Source organism: Alosa alosa, chromosome 20 (genome assembly GCF_017589495.1).
Source record: "Alosa alosa isolate M-15738 ecotype Scorff River chromosome 20, AALO_Geno_1.1, whole genome shotgun sequence".
Lineage (NCBI taxonomy): Eukaryota > Metazoa > Chordata > Actinopteri > Clupeiformes > Clupeidae > Alosa > Alosa alosa.
The window spans coordinates 10071286-10097162 of NC_063208.1; the positions used below are offsets into that span (position 1 = coordinate 10071286).

Genomic DNA, 25877 nt, shown 5'->3' on the forward strand with positions numbered 1-25877 from the left:
TTGATTGTTTCATCCTTAGCCTATCAAGCCAAGGCTTTTTTTAACTGGACAGGCTAGCTGCAAACCGATGAGTTAGTTGTGAGTGGCTGCTGGAGGCCTATGCATCTCCTTAGCACTCTCACACAACAGAAGGCTACCTGACCCAGAGGTTTTGAACACCTGTCTGCTTTGTAGGCCTGTAAGCACAGCATTTGCCTATGACTAAATCAGCCAGGTGTTATTGCAACTGATTTCTTCTTTATCTATTAAGAAAATACTCAATATGTAGGCCTAAGTGTTTTATTCCTCCATCGTATATAAAAGGAATATTTCATATGCCATCCCATTCATGAATTCAGTTAAGATGGGTATTTAAAAATCAACCACGTAAAAAAGTAAAATTAAAGTCAAATGGCAGCATTACAGCAATGACCCAGATCCTGTGTTACATAACAGCTCTTCGGTCATGGATCCTAAGTTAACCTATTGACCCCTCTTTTCTTTGCTTGATCATTTGCTGTTGACTGGCTGACAGGCTACCATGACTTAAATAATGTCTCTCTGTGAACAACTCATCAACACTTTCACATGTTTTGACAATAATTGGTATTCAAACCTTACAAAGAATATCTTCATTTATTTATTTAAAAAAAAAAACCTTGATTTAGTGCAGCGATTCACGGAAATATTCAGTCTGAAGGAAAATAATTGTTTTTGTATAATGGCTGTGTTCTCAGCAGATCCACTGACAGTCAGTGGCCTTTTCAGTGGTGCCTGGATGTCTAAATCCAGTCTGTGCTGGACCATGTAAATAATGGGCACATGTGCTGATCATTAAGCAACATTCTTCCTTGAATGACCCTCCTAACAGAAAGCTGCTTGTGTCTTCACTGCATATACCTATGACTAACCAAATTAGACACATCCTAAAAATTTTCTTCACATGAATGCAAAGAGATTAGTGACATGAAAACACAAAGTTAAAGACTTGCTTTCTGGATACTATGGAAGTCCCTCTTACCAATGAAAATACATTTTGTACTCAGACTGACATTTTGGACCAGAACTAGAGTTGCCTTCATGCACTGTACCATACAGGAAACATGTCTAAAATGTAGCCTACTACTTGGCTATAGCTCAAATACAGATATGTTTTGATGCTGTCATCAATATGCAGTATTAGAATAGTTCTGATCAACAGCAGTAGGCCGACAAATAGCCTACTTCTGCTCAATACCATTAGTCTAGTAGGCTACACAACTGTCAGATACTACAACCAGAGACGTTCTAATAGACATAGCACTCAAAGAATCCTCCATAGAAATGAATGGGGTTAGTTTATAACCCCAATATGGCAGAAGATTCTACACATATCCAGCCCCTTCCTGAATGCCTCCCCATTCACTTCAATAAGAAAATAGTTGTACGATAACTGCCAAAAGTGCCTTTGCACGATGGCCCCCAAGTGGGGAGACTTGCCTAAAAAAGGACTTAGCTAAAACACAGCTGCTCTGGACAGCAATCCTGGCCAAATCTTGTATGTCCCCAAAAAGGCTTAAGAGTGATAAACGTACCAGGCCACAGTAATATTAGATTGCGATTAGTCAACACCACCTCTTAATATCAGCAACCAAAGTACAAATTCTAATCCACATCACGAGACCAATTGTTCCACGATGGGACAAGGTCCCAGGTTAACTAAAGCCTGATAGGGTATTTGTTGATTTGTTAATAAATACATTCTCTGTAGGTTTCAAACAATTGGACTCGGTTCCAATTTCTGATAACTCAATTACAGAGGGGCAGGTTCCCACTCAAATGTCAAATTCCATGACTTCAAAAAAAAAAAAAACCCTGAATTTCCATGACTTATTATATAATGAATAGTACAATATACTGACCAATGATTTCAGAGCAGCCGTGTAGCTTTCAAGAAGCTTTTACTTTTTTTAAAGTGGGAGATGAATAAATGGGCATTAAATAAAACAAAGCTGGGCTACTCAAGCCATCAGTAAAGCTAATAACCAGATATACACTCTCAGTGGAAATATTCGTATTCCTGTATTTTGACAAGCAAATGTTAACCTGCTACAACAAAATGCCCTGATATTCCATGCCTTTCCCCATACAATTATACAATTCCATGACTTTCCATTACTGGAATATATTTTCTGAAATTCCATGATCTTCCAGAAATTCCGTGGCCCGTGGGAACCCTGAGCGTGACCATGACTATAACTGCAAGTGTAATTGTGCTCCTAGTTCCATCTGAACCCAGCATAGAAATTGTTTTCTTCCCCTCTACATTTATATACAGCCTTGATCAATTCGATGAGTGGCTATGGCAACTACAGTACTACATGTACCCCACAGGCTTCAACGTTCCCAACAGTGATCTTTTTGCTTTTCTTTGGCTACTTATAGTCTCATTAGCAGTGTGTAAATGTTCCACAAATACTCATTGCCCTCAAGGTAGATATGATCCAATTTGTCAAATTTAAAAACATTTCCCTCCCTTTACGAACTCTAAAGAGGCCTGAGAGTAGGTGAGGTGAGGTGTGCTCGTGCATGCTTGGGGGAAAAGAAAAGGACTTGAAATACGAGTAATATAAACCTTTATTGCGTTGTTTTGAAAAACAAATATTTACAAAGACATTATACAGCAAACACAGAAGTTACCATAGCTTCAAGTATGCAAAAACTAAAACAAGAAAATAAAAGTAGAGTTGGTGTGTGTGTGTGTGTGTGTGTGTGTGTCTGCGTGCGTGCGTGTGTGTGGCGCGCGTGCGCATCACTGCTGCTCATCTTCAGGGCAGGAGTGCCAGGTGAGGCGCTCCTCATAAAATGAGATGACAACCTGAGGGCAACGTGTGTTTGCCTCTCGTGCCGGTACCAGATCTGCTTCATCAGAATCTTTCCTACACACACACAAACAAAAACAGGGGTCAGTAAAGATAGGCGGTTCCACACAGAACAGACAGAAGGCATTTATATAGGGCAGGGGTTTTCAACTGATTGTGAACCAGAGACCACCATTCTGACCAATTACAGTACGCAACCCCAGCAACCCCCCCAGGACCCGCACTGAATAAAAAATACTGATTCCCACATTGCAACTACATTACCGAGTCCATGGTTAGGGACCACCAGCAATGTCCTCACGGACCACAAGTGGACCGGGGACCACTGGTTGAAAACCCCTGAAATAGGGCATCAATGCAAGTGAAATCATTCCTCACCATTTCATCAGGAACATAAGCTCCCCGCTGCTGTCTGTTGCACCGATGATCCTCTCGGGCTCAAGGTTCCGGGCAAACCCCCGTGGTTTTTCACTCTACGCTCGCACAAACAAACATTTCCATCAGTAAGGGCTTTTATGGTGCATTCACAGTGTAACACAACCACAGAGCAGTACTCACATCTATTAAATATCCTTTGTTTGGTTATTTGTAAAAATCACGTTAGGAATTAACAAGACGCACAAAAAATAGCATCATTTACACAAATGATCCGCTTTTGATATCCACCTTATTCCTTACACTGGAAAGTCATCCCGTTTTCGTCTTCCAGCCATTCTGTTTACATTATAAGTTACTGCAGTCTCAGTAGACTAACTAAAATATGCTTTACCTTATATTTCTTTCGAAATGTTGACAATTCGGCACTCAATATGGATGTTCTATATAATATAGGACCAGCAGAAAAATATAAAAGTTTGCTTCTAAACAGTTTAAGACACATCAAGCGCTGTCTACCACATTAAAATCATTACAACTGCAGCTTTGACCGAAAATATAAAACACGTATTTCTGAATACTGAAGTGTCATGGCGACACCCATTGTTGGCTGGAAAATATTGTGGATAGACCAACAATAAAAGTGGAGTTTTTTTTTTTAAATGGAGAAATGGCCATTTCTGTTAAACTGCGAGAGTAGGCGTGGTGGATAAACTGAATGCAAATATTTGTATGCACCCACGTGTGAATACTTCCTTGTCTAGGCACGCATCATCATTAAGGAAAGCGCTTGCCAGATGCCAATGTAAAGATACACATAGTAAAGATATAACCAAATTTGTTGAAAACATCTGAAAAATTGACATCCATTTCCAATCAACTACTACAGCAGGCTATTCGTCAAATGCCCATCAACAAAAGAAGCAAACTATATATAGAAGCAAGTATATATCAACATATATTATTATAATTTTAAGGCGATCACAATTAAAATAACCCTATGACATACTGCAGACAATCTGTGGTGTTTTGCAAGCAAACACATTTATCAAAAAGTATACTAATGGAATAAAGCTGATTAAAAAAAAAGGAGGTCTGATTTGAATGACAGCTGGCTGAACCAATAAGACAAGATAATTAATACTGTATTGTATTGTAACTACAGGATGTTAACCTGGTCAGGGCCAGGCCAGGAAAACCAAAAATCCCAGCTTAATCCCATATCTAGGTTTTGTGAAATATCTCTCTGGTATAGACCCTTTCAAGACAGTTCCATTATCAGCATCATAGTTGGCCCCACAAGACTTCCTTTTTAACATTCCATATGTCATCATGCAGAGGAAGTAGATTGGGGCCCAAATAGAACGTTCAAGCATTGTTTTTGCTTTTATTGTTGAAAGGGTCTATAAGGATTAGTTAAAAACCTTGTCCAGCTGGCTGAAGGGGAAAACCTCACTCTACTCAACACACTGATGCCACCATGTGGACATAATGAATAACTAATACTGGCTTCATTTAAACGAATGAGGTCATCTTACTCAGCAGACCATTTTGAGATGAACAAATTGTATGTGGCTAGGGCTGAAACGATTAATCGAATTACTCGAATAACTCGATTACAAAAATTACTCGAGGCAAAAACCCTGCCTCGAAGCCTCGTTAAATTACTATGACGCGCACTATACGCGCAGGGATCTGATTGTTCCACATTGACCGTTGTTCAGGAAGCACACCACTACCGCGTGAATCGTGATACATTCGAAATTTAGCTGGCGCGATGCCAGAGTCAAGATGTCTATAAATGGCAGAACATGTCTAAAGTTTTTAAGTAAAGTTTTGGGATCATTACATACTCAAAAAGTAAAAGAACAAGCATCTGAACCGAAAACATCCACTCCATGCTGTTTCACCAAGCGTCAATAAAGTAGGCTATCCATCATCTATCTACGTAGCCTATAGCCTACATTGATGTTGGCTCGACTTTAATAACATAATGTATTTGTAGCGATGTCGTGATATAATGCTTAGCTTTGATGTTTTTAAGTAGTAAACTTATTCACATTCAATTGCAAGACAGTAAGCCTAAAAAAGAACCCCTTCTTATACCGTATGCACCCTCATCTTCCCTCACGCGTGCACACACACACAGACAGGTTGCTAGGTTACCATAGCAAATAGGCTCACCCCAGAAATTATTTTTAGTAGCCTAATGGTAAATGCTGCAGGTGTAGAAATCTACATAAAACAGATATTTCCTTTAATGTCAGGTCTAGATTACATCATGGAACTTGTGCATATTAATACATTAAATTGCTTTCCCTCTTCTCCCTCCCAGCACTTCACAACATAGTATGGACAGCTAAGTCATGCACAAGAGGCTGCAATTTTACAGACAGCATTTTGAACATTATTTAATTGTTGGCACTGGCACTTATAAACACTAAATGGGTAAATTGCAATAAATGGGCTTAGTTTTGGAGCCAAATGTTGGAGTTAGAATAGGCCTAAATACCTCTGTGCCAATTGCTTGATCATTTTAAAGCCATGTCATTTTCGTTATGCATTATTTGTCTTGGTTGTTTAAAAAAAAAAAAAAAAAAAAAAAAAAACCTGATTAATCGATCGATAAAGTGCTAGATTAATCGATTACAAAAAGAATCGATAGCTGCAGCCCTATATGTGGCAGATCCAAAATGGTCCAAACAACTTTTTTTTTTTTTTTTTTTTTTAAATAAAATATATATCTATTTGAATATCACAGTGCAAAGAACTTTTGCATTTATGTTTGTATTCAGATAGATAGATAGATAGATAGATAGATATTCTGAATACAAACATAGATGCAAAAGTTCTTTGCACTTTGATATTCAAATAGATAGTGGATGTAAACAATAATTAACAAGGCTGCATATTTTGTACATTTCATATTCAATATGCCTTTTGTACTCATTTTCACCAAAGCCCGCAGTGGTTTGCCATACATGCACCATACCTTCAACCACAAGGGTATTTGCAGAGATGTTCTACTATTCTTTGTGTTCTACATAAATATGGTACTTCGGGATAAAGATTCCTCACAATCATTCATGACTAGTTTCCCCTCACCAGTGTGGCTTGAGCATGTGTGACGCATCTTGAAAATCTACAAGCAACTTGTGAAGTCAACCATCCACAAAGGGGCATCGCCTATGTTTTCAGTCTCGGCCAATCTCATATGTACCAGTTCTTTGCAGGTTCATGCAGTGATAAGCTACCTCTTTCTTCTTCTTGGCCTTGCTCTCTTCTGTTTCTGGCTCGTCTGTGGAGGGCTTCCTCTTGTTTGAGTCGGGCTTCTCCACCACTCCCTTCTGGGCTGTGTGGAAGGCTGCGATCAGCTCGGGACAGTCCAGGTTCTCCTCCGGCTCCCAGGTGTTGTCAGCACTGCAACGCATCACGTTACAAAATTACCCGTCCAGAGGTGCGGTGCCCAACAAAACAGGCATGTTCATTACTATAACGCTCACTCACTCTGAGAACCCTTTCCATTTGAGGAAGTACTCCACTTTTCCATTGACCACACGCTGATCCATGACCTTCTCCACCACATATTCCTCGGGTTCAGACACCTCCTTTTTGGACTTGCCCATCTGCTTCTTACCCATGGCCCCCTAGAGAACAGCAGGACAGATTCAATATGGTGACAACAGATTGACCTGCAAGCATTTCTGTGCCTTCTTAGAGGCTGGCGTAGACAGCAGGAAATTACTGCACACCATTTTGACATTAAGGACTGCAGCATTGCAAGGTCAACCGTGAAAACTTTTCTGAATGAAGACACTGAGCATCAGACTAGGTGGGGGAATTTTAGCATCCCATGAATGTGTGTGTGTATATATAGGAGGTGAAGTTCTAATGCAGTACACACAGTTTCTTGAGAACGTTTCGGACGGACGTCCATCAGCTTCAGTGGCTGTATGAGGTAAACAAAGATGTGTAAAGGTAGATATGCATATTAACACACAATCACACACACACACACACTATATGATGGCTACTGAGGGCAAGACTTTCAGAATTCATGTCCAGCTGGCCTCCTCTGCAAACAAGCCTGAACTATATAAGGAAAAGGTCCTCACACTTCACAAATTAAAAAAACATCAAATTCAAAGACTTTCCAGGAGTGGCCTAAGTGCAGGTGACTAAGTATTACACAAATGAGAATTTTAATAACAAGAGCCACTGAGGCTCCAAGACAACAATAAATAAGACAAAGGCTAGAATTTTCAAACAATTCTCAACATCTCAAGTGGGCTGTGTTGCAGTGACTGTAGAATATGTGGCCTCGTGCCTTTTCTCACACAATATATACATTCAAGTACTTTCAATAAGCCATATCTGTATTATCAAAACCTTTGAAAGGCCTTCAAAGGTACAGACAGATAAGCCTGTATAGTTTATACATTCTATATAATAAAAGTTTCGCTCACAGGTTTTTCTGTGTTGTTATTTTATTTTTGTTTCATTTCAATTTGTAATAATAATCTAAGTACTAATAATGTAAATGAAAAAGGTGAAAGAAAAACATGAATAATTATGTTTATAATGTGACCAGTTCAAGTACTGCAATAATCATGCTTTGTAAGTGATTTTTTTCCCCCCACAGCAGATGCCTTGAATGTGTTGATGTTGGGGGTGGGGGTGTATTTATATTTCTCAAATCACACACTTTCAAGACTGGTGGGAAACTGCCTCATGCAGATTATGGCCTACTTACACCAAACAACTTTAACAAGATTTGGGAAAGACTCTTGAAAGATTGGAGTCTTGAGTAAAAAAGACTACACTTTCAAGAATCTTTCCCAAATCTTGCCAAAGTTGTTTGGTGTAAGGTGGTCATTAGGGATGGGAATCAGATAATTATTATTAGATCACAAAACAGCACTTTTTGCTATACTCAATACATTTCAAGATAACCATTTCACCATACATCACAACATCTGCAACTGAAGAAAGAATACCCCAAAGGAGAAGCAATAATGTACTTAGACAGGAATTATGTATTGAGACACTGGTTGTGGCATCTTTAACTTACTGAAGTTGACAAATGTCAACACCAGACACGAGATAGTGATTCTGTGGAAAATCAGAATTGTCAGGAGAATAAATGTATAGATATTTGGGAGTCATGACAACATATTGTGAGCATATCACTGTATTGATTTTTAGTCCCAACCCTGGCGCTGATGAGGGTCCACAGTATGGTGTGCTCACATACAGTGGTATGGAGAAATTCTTTGTTGAATGATGATAATGTGTCGTAAATAAATAAGTGTTGTTCCTTAAAATACAGGGGGCATAAGTATTGGCATGGGGTACTTTCCGTAAAAGCATCTCAATGCAAATCAAACCAGCTATTAGGCTAACTGAAATAAAACCATGCCAATCTCTAGGTATGGTGAAGGGTATGTGATGTGGGGCTATATAGTTCGAAATACCAAGGGAAATTTATTAGGATGCATAGTATCCTGGATCCATGAAATAACTGGCCTTTAAAAAATAAAAATCTGCCTGCCTCTATGGGAATTTAACATGGGGTTTCTATACTTATGCCCCCTGTATTTTAAGGAAGAACATTTATTTATGATACATTATTCATTCACAAAGACATGTATTGTCCTTAAAGGTTGGATTTTTCCCTCATGTTTTTAATTAAGGCACTGAGATCAATATCCATGTTATTCCTCCAAGTTTAGTCAACTTAAGCATGGGGGGGGGGGTCCTAAACTTACGCATACCACTGCAAGAGGAATATTTGCTCTTTCCAGGTTGTCATATAGGCCTACCGCTGTCTTTCCATCTACAATGTGTCACAGGTCTTCACTAAGCATTTTGGGCAAAGGGGCCAACCATCAATGAAGCATGAACAGGTTTCTCTCATTACCAAATGAGAAGACTATTTAAGTGATACTTGACCTATTCAGATGGCTGAGTCAGATAATTGCATGCTATTTAGGCCAGGCCATAGAAGTTTAAGTCATCTTAAAATATTGAGGCACACTATGACTCTTCTCCCATAGGAAGTAGATGTACTCCAGTTAAAAGATTATTGCTATGATTTATGCAAATAGTTAAGTTGTGTGGTTTTCTGAACTAGCACAGAACTCGCACCATATCATATCATTTCCTTTACTATGCAGACCAAAGGCAAAGATTCCTGCTGTGCTTGCTTAATTTACTTATAAATGCATGCAACCTGTTTATACAATTTTAAGATATGGGCTTAACGTTTACTTGTGAGGCGAAAACCTCACAATCTACATATCCATCCACAGTAGTCACCCAGTAAAAAAAAAAAAAACACTTCAAAAGAGTGAATAGGTGAATCTGATAATAGAATGTCTGTAAAGGGTGATGCACTGAACCATATCTAACTGTATGCTACATATATGGTATGCTTCAAGCTAGAGGGAGAAGTAAACTTTCTGCCGCTAGTGTTTCAACCACACAAATAAACCTGAATGTCAAGTGTGTGCGGAAAAACAAATATATCAAAGTTGTTGTAAATCCAAAGTGGCATTGTTTTGGCCCCAAAAATAGAGCAACAATTATTTTTAAAGGCCATGTAGGTGCTAAGACTGTTCATTTGAACACTTGTTTTAACCGGAAACTGAACGTTATCTTATATTTATTAAACCTAGCTGGATTGCTTTGAATGAGCAGACTGAGGCACTCCGTGTAGTTCATACATAGTCCACTAAGGATTGAGCTGTTGATGCTGACCGCAGAAAGTGGACAAAAAGAAAACACGAGGCCAAACCAATCTTCGAGGCGGTCTCTGTGTAGCGTAGACCATGTCGTGATTACAAGCGGCTGCCTACATTTCCTAGTATGCAGCACAACTAGAACGCGATGTTCTTAGAATCTCTGATTTGGAAGCATCAATGTTAGCTGGTTAGTGGTTAGCAAGACTGCATCTCTTTATCTAGCCTTCTTGCAACTTACTCAGTGCTACAACAAGATAACGTATAACATGTCTGATTCCATAATATGCTGCGTACTAAAGTGTCCGGAAAAAAGCCCATGATCTCCATCCGTTGAAATAATTATTTCCTATGCCAAGATGAGGTCAGGGGTCAAGCGTACCAAATCTGAAACGCTTTTTTCTTACGTTATTTTGCAACATCAACTGCGACCAACTAGCCCAATTTTCAAATAAGTACCTAAGTTGTAGTGTAAGTATAACTGTAAGGGCACCGACGATTGATGGACTTCCAATAATACTGGCTGCGGGGGTTTAAACGCTTTGGTTAAACGTCCATTATGCTAACTTATCCTTAGCAAGCTAAGTGCTGTTCTTAGCATCAAGCTGCCTCTTTTCTACTCAAGGCAACTGCAGAATCGAGCAAGTTAGCATGCGAGTCCCAAGTACGTGTAGACGGCCCAGTTAACGTTACACGAATAATACCAAGTGACGGTAGTAACGTTTAATATTAATTGAAATCATTGCACTACTATATATTAACCACTAATGTGCATTACGTCACTATGCGTTGCAAATTTGCCAGTCTCTTCACGATATCCAGTTGCCATGATAATGTTAACTATATTTAACATGGTTATCTGCATGCTTTGTTAACATTAGGCAGAGCACACACGCAATTTCACTTTTAACAGCGGTCCTGAGAATTGAGGCATACTTTCATGAAATAATATTACTGCTAAATAAAAAGAATGCATATGACCTATTAAAACCCCATTGTAATCAAACACCTACGGCGTGCTTTCACTACCAAGCCTCGTCGTGAATACCATGCTGCAATAGTTCGCTAGCTCGCTAATCTAGCTCCTGCGCGCGAAAAAAGGGAATTGTGCTGTGCAAGGGTAAATCAGGCTACAATTCGTTCGCGCAAGTAGCTAAGTAGGCTAAACGACCATCGGAACTGTTTGGTTTTGACGCACATGTGCCTATGTACTTAATAAGTAACATTTATAAACATACCTACTTTCTTTTGTGTTATGTGGCGGGTTTTCCAGATATCGATGCCTCCGACTTCTTCAATGCACAGCGTTAACACAGGGGAAGAACACACACAACTGCTGTGAGCACACTACGTACAATTTCTACGTCTCACGCCCACAATTGCAACGACGTACGTGCGTGCAGTCGTCACACACAATAAAGACGACGTCCCGCACCAGGGGAAGACAACAATCCTGTACCAGAGAATGTCTAATCCGTAGACGGGCTCTGCCTGTACCAAATAACCTTCTTATCTTGCCATAGTTAAATATAGTTTCTCACTCGAACCTATTCAGTGTACAGGTTTACTGAACATTAGGCCAACTATATGATATAATGTTTATATCAAGCCTGATATACTTGAAATGACTGCATATCAATGTAAATATACAGTACACACAATCACAAGTTTAAACTTCATGTAAATGTTATCAATTTTATTTATCACTCTGCTGCTGCTACTACTACTCTGTCAGAAGGTTACGCTAGGACTATGTAAATATACAACACAACTACCTCTATTTTTTTTATATATGTTCTATATTTCAGTCTCGCACTTTAATGTCTGTATACAGTAAATCGGCCAGTGTTAATTTTACTCTATGGGTGTTAATTTTAACACTATTCCAGAGTTTATATAATCCTCACTCATCAGTGTTAAAATAACACTTGCCATAGTGTTGCCATATTAACACTAGCCTAGTGTTTCATAATTAACTCTATCAGAGTTAAAATTAACTCTATTGGAGTGTATCATTAACTCCATCAGTGATTCATAATTAACTCTATTGGAGTAATTAATTAGTTTCTAGAGCCATATATTTATCAAAATAAACATATTAAACAAACCACAGCAAATTAATTACTTTTCTTTTTTTATTAACATTTGCCATGATATGGCTCAAATCAATGTGCAGAGGTACAATATATATGTCAAAGTTTGGTCCATAAGCATTTTGTTGAGCAAAGGCCTTATACTCATACAAATCATTGACTTTAACAATAAAACAATGTTCCTCACAACCCATAACCACATATGCATGAAAATGCAACACTGAGTAAACATTTCATAAACAAGAAATAAAACAATATAAATCAAGTTTTTTTTTTTACAATTTCACAAACTTGTGTTTTGCTTCAAACCTATTACTAGAGATGTGCAATAATGGGCCAATTTTCCATAAGCAAGACAGATAATTCACCATGAAGTGATGTTACATGTGGGTATACCCAAAGTCCTTTTAGGCAAGTCCCTCCACTCAGCAGCCATATTGCAACGCATTTTGGGCACTTTCGGCAGGCTTCACAACACCAATCTTGCTCCAGCGGCAAGATCACAACACATGATTGGCACAATCAATGTCTTCACAACACACCACATGATTGGCTCAATGTATTTACATGTCCACGTTTTGCCACGGAGGGGGGTGTGATATATGTAGACAACACCATACGTTACAAACTAACCCCATGCATTTCTATGGAGGATTTTTTGAGTGCTGTGTCTCCTCATTAGAAAGTCTACCTCCTTAAAAAGCTCATGGTGTTCATGTATTCCAAGGCTCCCGAGCTGTTCTTGACCAAACGCTGCGACACTCGTTGCTTTAGGCGCCATGCCAGATAGCCCGTCCCTCTTCCAGCATCGTAGAAGTGTTCCTGCAAAATAATGTGGGCAAGAACTATGATTATCCAGATCAATAGTTGAACATTATTATTATATATAACCTTAAATGGAAATGAGTAAAATCTTACATAGCCATTGGTGGAGTAAGGATCCCTGAGATTAGGAAACAGTCACAATGCCGAGTGCATATCTTTTTCCTTGACTTCGTACTGGTATCCTAAAAACAATAGGAAAATTATATTAGATATATTCAGACAACATTACAAGCTATAAAATGGAAGAGTGATTAAACATGGATTATGGATAAAATATAGACTTAACGCTTCTTGCCACTAAAATATGCTTAAGTAATATTACATTACATTAGGCTAACACATTTTTAACCAAAGCGACTAACATGGTAGCAGTTTAAGTTTTAAAGCAATTCTCTCAACAATTTTAGGACAATTTAAAAACAGTAGAGTACAGTAAGAATAAGTGCATCAGTGAGTGCTGTTTTTAAACAGTTGAGTGTCCGTTCAAGACAGGTGGTAAGTACTAGGATCAGCAAGACTTGTTGTAAGTAGTGCTATGAGAGGAGATGTTCTCTAAAGAGCTGGGTCTTCAGGAGTTTTTTGAAAATGGAGCCACTGTGTAGTTGGTAATAGATATCCCTACAGCTAAGGTTCTACCTTATAGCATTTATCAACCCCACAATCACCAGTTCAATATTGTTTTTACACAGCAATTCTACTACCTAATACCTGGATTAAAATACATTAATTTAGGGTTTTCTTGTCACTCTGCAGGCATGTTGTGTGAGGCTATATGTGCACAATAATGATTTTTCATTTTATTTCACATTACATTATTCACCCTATTACATGCACTCTATTTTTCTCACTCACACAGTCAATTGTGATGTTATGTTACAATGTTCTCTCACTTTGAATGAATGGAACGATAACATTGGATCAATGTAAAAATGGCACTACCACTGAAAAGTCTGAGTAGGGATGTCCTGAGATAACCCCACCCATGGAATCCCTCTCGTTCAGTCAGAAAAGAGTTAATAGTTTGACTGGACCTAACTGTTGTATACAATTAGATTAATTTATTCAAAACAAAACATACCCATGGACCAGGATATTCAGAAGATGCCTTCTTGTACAGTGTGTCAAGGTGCTCTACTATACTCCTCCATTATTTCCTCTCCCATTTAACTCTTCTCCAGAACCTCCTGGACCATCTATGCGTAAAAAAAAGAAACAATAACAGTGATTCACTTGTAAAGAGAAAACTTACATGCACCCTCTAAAAAGTGTAAATCCAGAGTACAAACAAGAAAGCTAAGGGGGCAGCTAGAACGTCAAAAAACAAATGCTATTTAATACCACTGATAGTGCTCAAAATATAATTACACTTCTGTGGTTGTGTGATGAGGGTCTCTACAGACAAACAGAAGTATTGTAAACTTGGAAAGTGTACAAAGAGATTATAACAAGACCTGTATCTGAAGGAAGCAAATTGCTTGGCTTCGTGTTCTAGTAGCATGAAATCAGTGGGATTTTGATCTTGCAGCACTGGATCTGCAAGCAGATCTGACTGAATCTAATAAACATACTTTACGTTCAGCCAGATCTGTGCAGAGCTGCAAGATTGAATGTGCCCACTGATTTGACACTACCGGAACACAAAGCCAGGCTTCTGCATTTTGGAGACGAGACAGACAAGGATTTCTCCTAGTGATATTTTAATTTTAAATGCTCACCTGTTTGGCCTTTTTCTGCTGAATCTCCTATGGCAGAGGTGTTCTCTTCTTTTGCACCAGTGGATTGATGTGCCTTGTTTGAAGAACAAGAAAAAAAAAAAATTGGAATCTTAAAGGGCTGCTTTAAGAAATTCGGTCTCCGATTTCATTTCACTTAATTCAACTAAAGGGTGACAAAATCTTTTTTTTTTTTTTTTCAACCATACCCACTTTATTTGGCGTGAACAACACATTTCACAATTTTCTTCATCAGGTTTGAAAGTGAACCTAAAGCCTTCATGCCAAATAAAGTCAACAAAATATACCCTCCAGTTAATGCGATTTATACTAGTTTTTGACTTTTTTTAATAGTTATACTGCACACCATCAGCACCTGCAAAAGGGCTGTGCACAGGGATTTTAAACTTTGATTGATTTCAAATGTATTTCTTAAAAAGGATCATAAGGATCTGCATTAACTCCAGCCAGGATACAAAGTGTGTGTGTGAAATCATTAAGAAACATGCCTAAGGTCAGGCTGATTCATAGTCTAAACAAGCTAGAAAAAAGAAAGAAAAAAAAAAGCGTTGCAATATGGCTGACTTGTGGAGGGACTTTGCCTAAACCACATAAAACCTCACCTTCTCGAATTAAACTTTGAAAGGAAAAAACAGGCTGCAGTTTGAGGTACTTTTTTCTCCATGGTACTGGACACTGATGAGCATTTTGCTGACCCTGTTAAAACAAAGAAAATGATTACATCAATACAAGAACAACAATGATTTGACTATCAGCAGTATATCAACTAACCAGCAAAGGACTTCTAAACTTTATTCTGACATTTACCACAGGTTACCAAATGTTTCAACCGCAAGTGTTTTGTCTTAAAATATGTTCATATAATCCCTACTTTTTAAGCAACATGACTGGTAATAACTTAAATAATTTCATTAGGCAGTAAACTCGTCTACATTTTACCATATCCATAAAAAAACTGCTCATAATTTCAGAGAATAAACATTTCTTAGTCTGCTCAGCTGTAACGTTATGCCTGATGGACTGAATATCCTTATGCACGTGCTTGCAAGCTATTGAATCACAATTTCTACAAATATCTAAAATTAGTATCAGCTAGCTAACTTCTATACTCTTTGGCTTACCTGCACCCTTTATAAGTTAGGAAACAAAGAAATTGATCTAACCCAAATAAAGCCAACAGACTAACAGAAACTAATACCAGTGCCATACAGAGAATGGAGACTGCACCAAACCAACCAGGCTAACGGTTACCTTACACCTCTGTTTGCTACAAATGCCTAACAGTTAAACGAATGCCCTCGTGGTCTCAGCTAATGTTAGCTAGCAGCATTTTTTTTTATAACCAAGCAATAGTGTTCAGTTCAACCAAACGTCAATGAGTCGACAGACTGTTATAATTAGTCAGTCAACAGATCCATTTGTGCCAGGTGAGCATTTGGCAGCACACTAACGTTAGATCGCTATGAACAATGGAGTTCTGGCTGTAACTAATGTTAATCAGCTAGGCTACGTTAGCATGTTAGAGCTATTCCCTCAGTGGGTATTCAAATTCCAACCGCCTTTTCGAATTTCAGAAAGGACTTTAAGACGTTGTCGACTGCAATATTATATTAATGTCAGTTTACAGTTTAAGTATTACAAATTAACATAAACTTAACCATTTCAATTTGATAAGGTTATAACCCACCGAAGTTATGTTAGCTTGCTGGATGTTTTACCAATAATTTTCTGAGCTAGCTAGTGCTAGCGACCTTGCTACTAGCTAGCGACCAAGCTAACGTCACCAATATTTCATAGTAGGTAAAACACGTTGGTATGAAAACATATACCTGTGATGTGACATTACTTAATTGTGTATTTGTCGTAGTTTCATGCTAGCTTACAGAAGTATAGGGAACAAATGAATTTACCTTTTACTATCCCACGATGTACTTCAATGGCGTCCATCTTCTTTTCAAAAATCTGAACTGAAGGACCGGAAGTGTAAATGACTCCACCCCAGAGTTCGTACATTCACACCCACTTAAAACACTAGGTTGTGAGTTTTAATTACACCGTGGGTGTACATGTTTGTTCAAACAACTCCCGAAGTTACACTAATTAACACTAATGAACACTGAAAAATATGTCTCTGAAAAATTAACACTTAATAACACTGTCAATTTTACTGTTCTGTATATATTTTTTATTTTTTATTGTCTATGTCTGTATTTAACCCAGATAGCAAGGTGACATTGATATGATGTTGATTTTCCATCCAAATCATCATTTTGGTTGAGATTGAAATCTCAATGGTAAATAGACATTGAATCAGCATTACAATCCTGACAAAAACCCGACAGTGCATGAATATCGATAAGAGAGATATGGAAACAACATTGGTTTATAGTTTATGTTGCCATAATCGATAGAGCATTGATACATAGTTCACTAAAAGATATTGAAAAGTCATGGATTTGTGGTTGACTGGGAAATCTTAACGTGGTGATTGAAAAGTAGTGGATTTATAGTTGACCGGCGCTGACGACGTTTGAACTGTCCAGTTCATTTTCAGCAACAGTTCAGTCAGACCAACGGGGTGTTCAGCTCTCTGTCAAGTTCACTCCTCCTTAATGGTAAGCAAGCATTTATTTATCAAACGATAATGTTTTATTGTAAAAGTGTACTACATTAAATTCGGTCATGTTTACAGTCTATGTACATCATTACTGTCAGATTTACAAACTGATTCAAATGCTAGGCTAGCTAAATTTACTTGCTGTTGTCAAATTAATGTTTAGGCTAACTTACGTTATGGCAGTTCATCATAATGTTAGGTTAACGTTACTCGGCAGTCTGATTTATAATTAGGTCCTACCTTTGTTGTCAGTAAGTTACAGTTTATTATACTCATGATAATAAAATATGAAGTAGTGCTAGGCCTACTGGTAACGTTAGCTTCTAGGCTGTCAAAATTATAGGCTGAAGATGTGCTGCTGGTTTACGTGGAGATTTAGCTAACATTTATGTAACTCCTGGTGATCATATTTTTGTGAGTTTTTAATAGGCTAACTTTAGCAATACTGATATAAGTCAACTTTAAGTCATATCTGGCTAGACTGCTATCATTAACCGTTCATTGGGCAGCAAAAGTGTTCGGACGAACATAGCTGCCCGAATGGCTGGTGCTGCTAGCAAACAAAGCATGTTCAATGAGCTCACCCAGCTTGCGAAACTGAATTATTCTAACACCATCTTCAGCCTGACATTTTGACAGCAAACTCAACAAACATATAGAATATATATTCTATGATTATTCTAAAGTTTCAATTATAAGTAGCCTTCAGTTGAACATATTTATCTAACACTGTCTATCTGTTTTTCTTCTGTTTCTGTTAGGTGCCACTTCACTCTGCTACTGGATGGTGGAGGGCTAACTGCGAACGGGTGGTCTATGAATGCTATACTGAATGGATGGCAGGGAAGCACAACACACGTGAGTTTCTAAATGAAGAAGAGTTAATAAATGCACTTGATTTTCAAACTGATAAGTTGTCTGGTTATTTATGCACGATTGTGTAGCCTAAACCAGCCATACTAGGCCTAGTCAAATTTATCCTGGCTGTATATAAAGCAGGATGTGAATTTCCCAATATTTTTCCAGATTAAAAGTGGTTTACTGAGGTTTAATATCAATTGAAATACCATTGAAATCGCATTGATCTTTAGTTTGGTTGTAATTTCAACGTTGTTTCAATATTCATTTTAATTTAAATACCATTGAAATTCCGTTGATCTGTAGTTGGAATTTCAACATTGCTTCAATATTAATAGAGGGTGCAAAATGTTATAGGATCAATGTTTAAGTGCGACGTTGACTCAATGATTTTAACATTGACAAAATAATGTTGATTTAACATAGATTCAATGAGTAATTGCTATCTGGGAAAGTATGTCTGTCTGCATGGGAAAGTAAGAAACGAAATTTCAATTCTTTGTATGACCAGTGCATGTAAAGAAATTGACAATAAAGCCGACTTGACTTGACTTAATTTAATGTAGTGATTACTCTATTTTTGTAGTGCAATACAACTTTGCATAGAAAAATAATTTAGCTGCATGGACCAGGTTGCACAGTGCTATTTATTCTGGGGGCCTAAGCAAGATCTCAAGCACAAACATTGGTGGGTCAGCTCAAAACTCTCACACGCCACATCTTGAGAACTGACTCCCCTTTGCCTGGCATTTAAATTAGGGCATGGTCTTTATGGTCTTGTTCATGTGAATTGCCCATTCAGAGGCTATTGAAATGTTAAGTGTCACTGTTGCCATTCCACAAAACTGAAATTTCAGATATGGGCTAGGCTATATAAGAGGAAAGGTTTTACAATCCTTGTGCTAAGGGATTTCCCATATTGGTCGAAGCTTATTTAGCATTACCCAGCATGATGTGATAAAACGACAATGCACAACTGGCTGGCAGCAGTCACAAATGCACCACATGTTGTAGCCAACACAAGATCCATATTCAAGAAAGGATTCAATTCTTTATTGTAATTTCTACATTTACATGTAGGAGCGAAAATTAGTACTCAGGTCCCGGTTGAGTAAACAATGCAAAGTGGCCAACCAAGGCAACAAAAACAACATCACCAATAAAGCAGCCTTTGTGAGCAAAAAGTAACTTTAGCAAGTGCTTGTTGCTTGAAAGCCAGTAGCCTGTAAATGTCCAACAAATGAACCAAAACAGCAAATAATAACATCATCAACTGAGCAGCCTTCATGGGGTTTTCAAGCACCTTCCTTCCTCTGTGTTGTTGTGTTGAATTAGGTGCACAACACCTTCAGTGGTGGCTCAACAGTGGTGGGTCCCAGACCCACAGACGTCCACAAATGATGGGTTAGGAAATGTGTCACAACCAGAGACACCAACCCACATTCTAGAAAACACAGAAACAAAACTTCACATTGTCAACAATTCAGGTTGTAACACAGCCATAGTCTGTGAGAACCTCAGCCATAGGCTTGCCTTTTCTGCAGCCTCAAACTTTCAGTGACCATCTTCGGAAGCCAAAATCCAAGAGAGGAGTTGTGACTGACTTTGCTAAAGCCTCAATCTCCACTGGTCTTGTGTGTGATTGCCAGCACCAATTGCTTCTGTTACAGGTTCTGCAACTTTTCCCTGTCAAAGTCCTCCTCCATCGCATCGTCGAAAGGAATAGTTAGCTCGATAAAGTAGGGAATGCAGTCACACTCAGAATGCAACACCATGTCTGATCTCAAACCAGGCACAACAATTCACTTGCAGTTGGATTCCAACATCCAGCAGTCTCCAATTGAAAGATACAGTACCCTTCAGAATGATTGACACCTTTAGTAAAGTTACTAAAAAATAAGTATATAAAATAATCGTTTGGGCAGATGTATTGTACAAGTTACAGTCAGACATCTTCTCTAAGATGTTGAAGAATTTGTAGACAAAAACAAGGTAACTTCTTTAAGGGAGGCTATTGGTAATAAGCTTGATAAGCTTGATAAGCCCCAAGTAAGATTTTAGCACTATCAATCTGAGCTTAGCAAAATTATAACTTTTTTCTCTCTCTTTTATTGTAATCCCACAATGAAAAAAATGAGACCTTGAAGGGAAGCAAATTTATTCTGAGAAAAAGGAAAATCTCATAAAGAAATAAATATGTTGAACAATTGGGCGTTGCCCACAAGTATTGGCACCCCTAGAAAATCTTAAAATGTAACATAAGTATCTAATTTCAACTTCTTTAAGTTAATCAGAGTGTCTGTGAACTTTCAGAAGTATCATAACTTTCTTTTTCACTAAGGTATAAAATTAAGTGACACAGAGAATAAATCCCAGAGTCCTTTTTCAACACCGGAAAGGCCAGAGAATACACTACTTAAATAAAAAGAAAGTTGTGGAATGGCTATAAAAACTAGCTACTTTGTTGAAAATGCCCATATTTACACAAGACAAAGGCTTAAGACAAAGGTTCTAATCAACTGGAAATGTGACAAACATGCTTGGACAAAGACCCATTATCTTGCCCCCATGCACAGGGTGGAGGAAGATAACAACTGTTGGAGAGTTAAAGGTGCCATGTGTAATGTCCGCCAAAAAATCAATTCATACTCCACATTCCATAAAAGATGGGGGCAGTATACCTCCAGAAAGTGAGTTGGTCTACCCTAGAGTAACAACCGAAACACATGTATTGCAGTTTGGCTGGCTGTTATGTTGCCCGCATACCGCCTCCCATGGCCGAAACTGGTATTATGACACCTGTCGGGCTGTGGCTAGTAATTTAGCATGCTAATTCAGGTTGATATCTCTTCAGCACTATACCTTGTCATTTTTTTAATGGCATCATCACCCTTATTTCTGCTCATTCTTATGATGCGTGTAGCTCATTTTTTGGATATTTTTACCTTAATTCTTACACATGGCACCTTTAAAGAAAAAGGTATCATCTTCGGGTCACCAAGTCCCCCCAAAAATCTTCAAAAGTGACCTCACTGCTAATAGATTATTCAGAGGGCATGCCAGGTAAAAGTCTTAGTAATTTAATTGGAGAAGCTGCTTTTATCCATTATGAGACAGATTAAGTAATAGTGCCAATCTTAATTTTGGGGGCTGTTTTTGGGTGTATACCAAACTTATTATGTTACCAATACTCCTTTATAGAAGTTACTTTATTTTTTAAAAAGTCTGCAAATTCTTCGCATCTTAGAAGATGCCTGACTGTAACTTGTACAATAAATCGGCAAAAGATTATTTTATATATTTTTTGTCAACTTCTGCAGAGGTGGCAACAATTCTGGAGGGTACTGTAGTCAAATAAAAACCTTTCTATTTGTCTCGTAAATCTGCCGCCCGAGTTGTTAAAGTTTTTAGTGTAGTGGGTATGTTGCCTGAATGACCAAATAATTTGCTGGAAGGTTTCATGGGCCTAATTCAATGAAAGTGAAGAAAGATGCCTACTTGATAACCCCAGTGAAATGCTCTTGAAGGCTATTATTTTGTGGTGATGTGTTTAAGATTTTGTTTTTGATAATAGGCTTGGTTGTAGGTTGGCCACTGTGTGAAATCCTCCACCTATTAGCACTAGGAATTTAACACCTCTCCTGTGTATATCTGAAATTCTTGTTCAGAGTGAAATGACTAAATGTAAGTCTCATGCTCAGAGAAACTAAGCTAGTCATTGATAACTCCCACGTTACTGGCAGATTAATTAATCAGATTAATTAATGATTAATCAGATCCTTGATTTCCTTCTGGATAAATAAATCCCTATCTATCTATCTATCTATCTATCTATCTATCTTGATTTTTAATAAGGTCATTGATATTGTGCAAAGGTTTTTATTAAGGTCAATAATATTGAGTAAACCTGCGATATGCTGGTTGATGGGGAATAGACCAGGAGATCAGTCTCTGAAACATTAAACCAACCACCAATGCTAAATTTTTCCAATTTGATAGAATGGCCCATACAAAAATTACAGCAAAAGTGTTAGTAAAACCATAAAGAAGGTTAGCATTCTCCTATGTCAGTGTTGTGCTATAGAAAGAGAAAGTTTAAAGTGGTTATATGTATTTGAAAATTAGTTTTGCTTATTTGTAGGCACCACAACAAATGATTGGCATGTTATCCAGATAAATTAATGAAAGAAAATGCAATAACATAAATCACCCATATCTTCTGGTAGCCTTGAGAGACTAAATTATACAGTATCTATTAACAGGAGCTGGTCAATACATTTGGGTCCTTAGTGACATCTCCACAGGGGTAATTCCTTGAAGCCATATTTCTGGAATTGTCTTTGAATGAACACACAAGACCACTCATTCATACTTTGCATGTAAGCTGTTATCCCGTAGTGATGATGACGTCTCAGAGCTCTCCCATAGAATGAACAGCATTCCTACTTGCTAATTAGGCTACCTGTGTTTCATGGAAAAACTGAGGTGTTTCTATGAAGAGTCATTTGCCACAAATGCCTCATGAAAATCTTTTTCACATAATGAGGGCAGTGTTCTATGTTCAGGTCCTAATTGGGATAAATGCAGAGACCAAATTTCCCTCACGGGATCAAAAGAGTATATAAACTAATGCAGGACCGAGTGATTAATCTAAATACTGTTCAAGCAAGGTGATTTCTTGTAAATTAATTATAACCGTATACATATAACTGAAAAATAAAGGTATAAAAAGCAATATCTTGTTTTGAAATAATGGTTACGAGGTTCATAACATTAAGCAAAAGAGTGGTGACAGATGTAACCTGAACTGTTTGATCTCCGTGCACCCTATTGACCTCATTGTTGGTATGCTTCCTTACCATGATATCTAAAAGGATCTAATTAGTGAACTGTGTCTCGTCAGAGTAGGTGTAAAGTGTCATACCGATCAATGGTTTTCTACCCTTATCCCTTAAAGGAGTACCGTCATACCGGTGTGACGGGAATGTTGAGAAATGAATGTTCTAAAGAATATCTGGGTTCATTGAATTCAACATAGAATTTTATACCCTTTATTGTTGCGGAACTTAGAATGTTCAAAAACCTACACCTTTAAGGGTTATGTGTCATTGTGAACTGAATTTTGTGAAAAAGCGAGGAGGAGGAATGGACACCCAAGTAGAGGGGCTGGCCAGGAGGAGGTCAGAATATGGGCAGCCTGTTTGCCGAAATGTTGGTCTGTAGTGGTAAAATAAGGGTTTTTAAAAAGGCATTCAGAACGTGTTTGATGATGGTGGAGGTTGTTGTCCAATGTTTATAACAATATAATGGTATTAAAAGATTCCTTGAGTGTTGATGAGTGTATATTGTAAATGTGAGTGTGATTGTTTAATGTTAAAAGTTTCAATTGGTGAATAAGCTCTTTTGACAGGTGGATAAACTCTTATTTCTAAAATTTCAGAGGTGAATAAACTGTGTTTACTTGCGCTTAGCCTCTACTACATACCTGGTTGGTCTTGAATAAATAATATAAAAAGACATCAGAGTGTGAGGCTACTCTGTCCATAAACTGATTTGTCTGAGAAATGCATGAATGAATAAAAAAAAAAATCAAATGCTAAAAAAATCCATCAACATAAAACAATTCAAATGTCCATGTTTTAAAAAATGAAATAAAATGCCTTTTTGTGGAAGTGGGGGCAACTGAATGAGAGTGCTGACAGTGAGGTGTGGCCTGTGTGCATGCGTACATGTGTGTGTGTGTGTGTGTGTGTGTGTGTATGACTAAATATATATATATATCAATTTGTGTGACTGCGTGACCCTAGGGTATAAAAAGCATGCAACATGCATGTGTGTCCTGACTAATACGGAGAAAATGCAGTCGTCTCAGCTCTTCTCTTTCGTTCTTTCTTCTCTTGCCCTCACTTTCCAGGCTGCCTCTGCATTAATGCCAACCAGTGCCAGTGAATACAGCCAACACATCAGCCACAAGAGCCACTACATACAGGTAAGCACAAAAACACACACTGAAGTTGTGTTGCATGGCTGTTTTGGCATGTTCTAAACTCTATTGTGTGATTCATTCAACTTCCATGCCATTATGGCTAAGTTTGTGAGTTAAATTGTTCTTATACTTTGTTAGACACTCAGACAAGTTTAACATTTTACATTTAAAGATTTAGGTCTAACTGTTTTGGCTACATGCCAGATAACACATGTAAAGCAATATCTCAGCCAGGGGAAATTACTTTTGAACAGCCATACCTTGGTTGTTGGAGCAAGAAAGCCATTGAGACAAATTGACCATGATAAAAACAAATATTCTAAAATAATATAAATAATAAAACAACTAAAATGGGAATCCATTCTATATATCTAAGAACTCAGACTGTTGACACTTGTTCTCTAATTTGGTGGTCAAGGAGACCTCCTCTGTTTCTTTCCATGATTAGCTTCAGCATGATTTGTTTGGACTGCTGGGTCTGACATGCCATAAAGCAGGTGTCTAAATCTTGATTGACATCAACAAGGTAAAAATATTGAAACCTTGGCCTACTGAATGTCTGACTGCTCCATGGGCCAACTTTGAAATAGCCATTGTGAACAGCCTGTTGTTCAATTCATTTTTAGAAAATGCAGGATAGGCCTACACAAAACTAAGATTAACAAAATAAAACTTCATCATGACTTAAATTTCTATTTGATCTCTTTTTTTGTCTGTAGCCTTATCATGAAAAGCCCCGTAGCCTCAACATTGAGGATTTCCCACTCACAGTGCTGCCTACACGTTCACGTGCGCACTCACCGATTGTTTTGAAGCTTCACCCATCTGCAGGGAAACCATCCCACTTACATGCCAATCTGCCGCTACGCTTTGGACGAACGACTGGAGTGTTGCTTCCGAAGGAACCACAAATATCACCAAAATCCTCCCTCAACCTCCCGCAACGGTTCGGCCGGTCTGAGGTGTGCAGCAAGTGCAGACGCTCTGGAACTCCGCCGTCCGCCACGCTGCCTCAAAGATTCGGAAGAAGAAATGTGCTAGACGCCATTGGATGGCTTCCTATCCGCACTCTGTTCATTCTTGCACCAGCGTCCAAGTCACCCCAGGACAAAATACGGTAAGAGCAGGAGGGGCAAATAAGAATAGAAAGGTTAAGAAATAGATCAGCTTGAATTGAATTTGCTTGAATTGTTTGAAATGTTGTTTAGCCTAAATGAATAGCAGAGTTGCACCGAGTTTCAGAAAATAATGCATGTGCTGAACTGGATATAATGCTCCGTTTTAATATTCAACATATAATTTCAATAAGTGGTTTGGTAGGCTGTGTGTTGTATCTAACTGTGATGTTATATTTTAATTTTTTTCAGGACTTCATTTGATGATGGCAGTTCTGAATGGACAGAGGACACTGCAGAAAAAAGGGACAGAATATTTATGGATTTTTGACAGAAAGGGGTCAACTATTTGTCATCTGGAAGACATTGGATGTCTCGGAGTTGGACATTTAGAGAAAACTCTTTCTTGCCATAGGTGAGGTTATGTGTTGTCATTCATTTCTAAGTTTGAAATAAAAGGCTTTGCTCATTGGAACTGAAGGTCTGTCTGACATCAATTCATCAATCAAACAACAATTTGGAGATCTTCCCTTGAAACAAACCCTGCCCATTGCCTCTTATGAATATTATCAGGAAAAACGTTTTTCCATTGCTTTGATGATTCAATGTAAGTCTTTATACATGTATTTTTTTGGATAGAATAGAGATAATTATAAACAACATTGTGTTTATCCCATCAACCTTGAATCTTTCTG

The 25877-nt window shown here is 38.0% G+C and overlaps 2 protein-coding genes and 1 long non-coding RNA gene across 8 annotated transcripts; 1 reads left to right on the forward strand and 2 right to left on the reverse strand.

The window, feature by feature from the left end:
• Positions 1-2577: 2577 nt before the first annotated feature.
• On the reverse strand, positions 2578-11352 carry cbx3a (chromobox homolog 3a (HP1 gamma homolog, Drosophila)). 4 transcript variants are annotated; one of them, XM_048230088.1, is made up of 6 exons: positions 11198-11352; positions 7120-7164; positions 6723-6862; positions 6470-6635; positions 3219-3313; positions 2578-2897 (listed from the first exon to the last, which is right to left on the reverse strand). In XM_048230088.1, exons 2-6 carry the CDS (start codon positions 7150-7152, stop codon positions 2771-2773), a joined length of 561 nt encoding a protein of 186 aa, XP_048086045.1. In that variant the 5' UTR covers positions 7153-7164; positions 11198-11352; the 3' UTR covers positions 2578-2770. The 4 variants fall into 4 exon arrangements, with proteins under 4 accessions (XP_048086045.1, XP_048086046.1, XP_048086047.1 ...); XM_048230089.1 differs by having other exon boundaries at positions 11194-11322; XM_048230090.1 differs by lacking the exon at positions 7120-7164 and having other exon boundaries at positions 11198-11341.
• Positions 11353-12337: 985 nt separating this feature from the next.
• LOC125285320 lies at positions 12338-16569 on the reverse strand. The gene is made up of 6 exons (XR_007192012.1): positions 16517-16569; positions 15209-15302; positions 14589-14661; positions 13952-14066; positions 12967-13055; positions 12338-12870 (listed from the first exon to the last, which is right to left on the reverse strand). It is a non-coding gene; the product is annotated as an uncharacterized LOC125285320 (long non-coding RNA).
• Positions 15806-25662, forward strand: npvf (neuropeptide VF precursor). 3 transcript variants are annotated; one of them, XM_048229720.1, is made up of 4 exons: positions 15806-16033; positions 23996-24070; positions 24787-25184; positions 25435-25662. In XM_048229720.1, the coding sequence occupies exons 2-4, from the start codon at positions 24011-24013 to the stop codon at positions 25511-25513; spliced, it is 537 nt and encodes a 178-aa protein (XP_048085677.1). In that variant the 5' UTR covers positions 15806-16033; positions 23996-24010; the 3' UTR covers positions 25514-25662. The 3 variants fall into 3 exon arrangements, with proteins under 3 accessions (XP_048085677.1, XP_048085678.1, XP_048085676.1); XM_048229721.1 differs by lacking the exon at positions 15806-16033 and adding an exon at positions 16273-16402; XM_048229719.1 differs by lacking the exon at positions 15806-16033 and having other exon boundaries at positions 23926-24070.
• Positions 25663-25877: the final 215 nt, after the last annotated feature.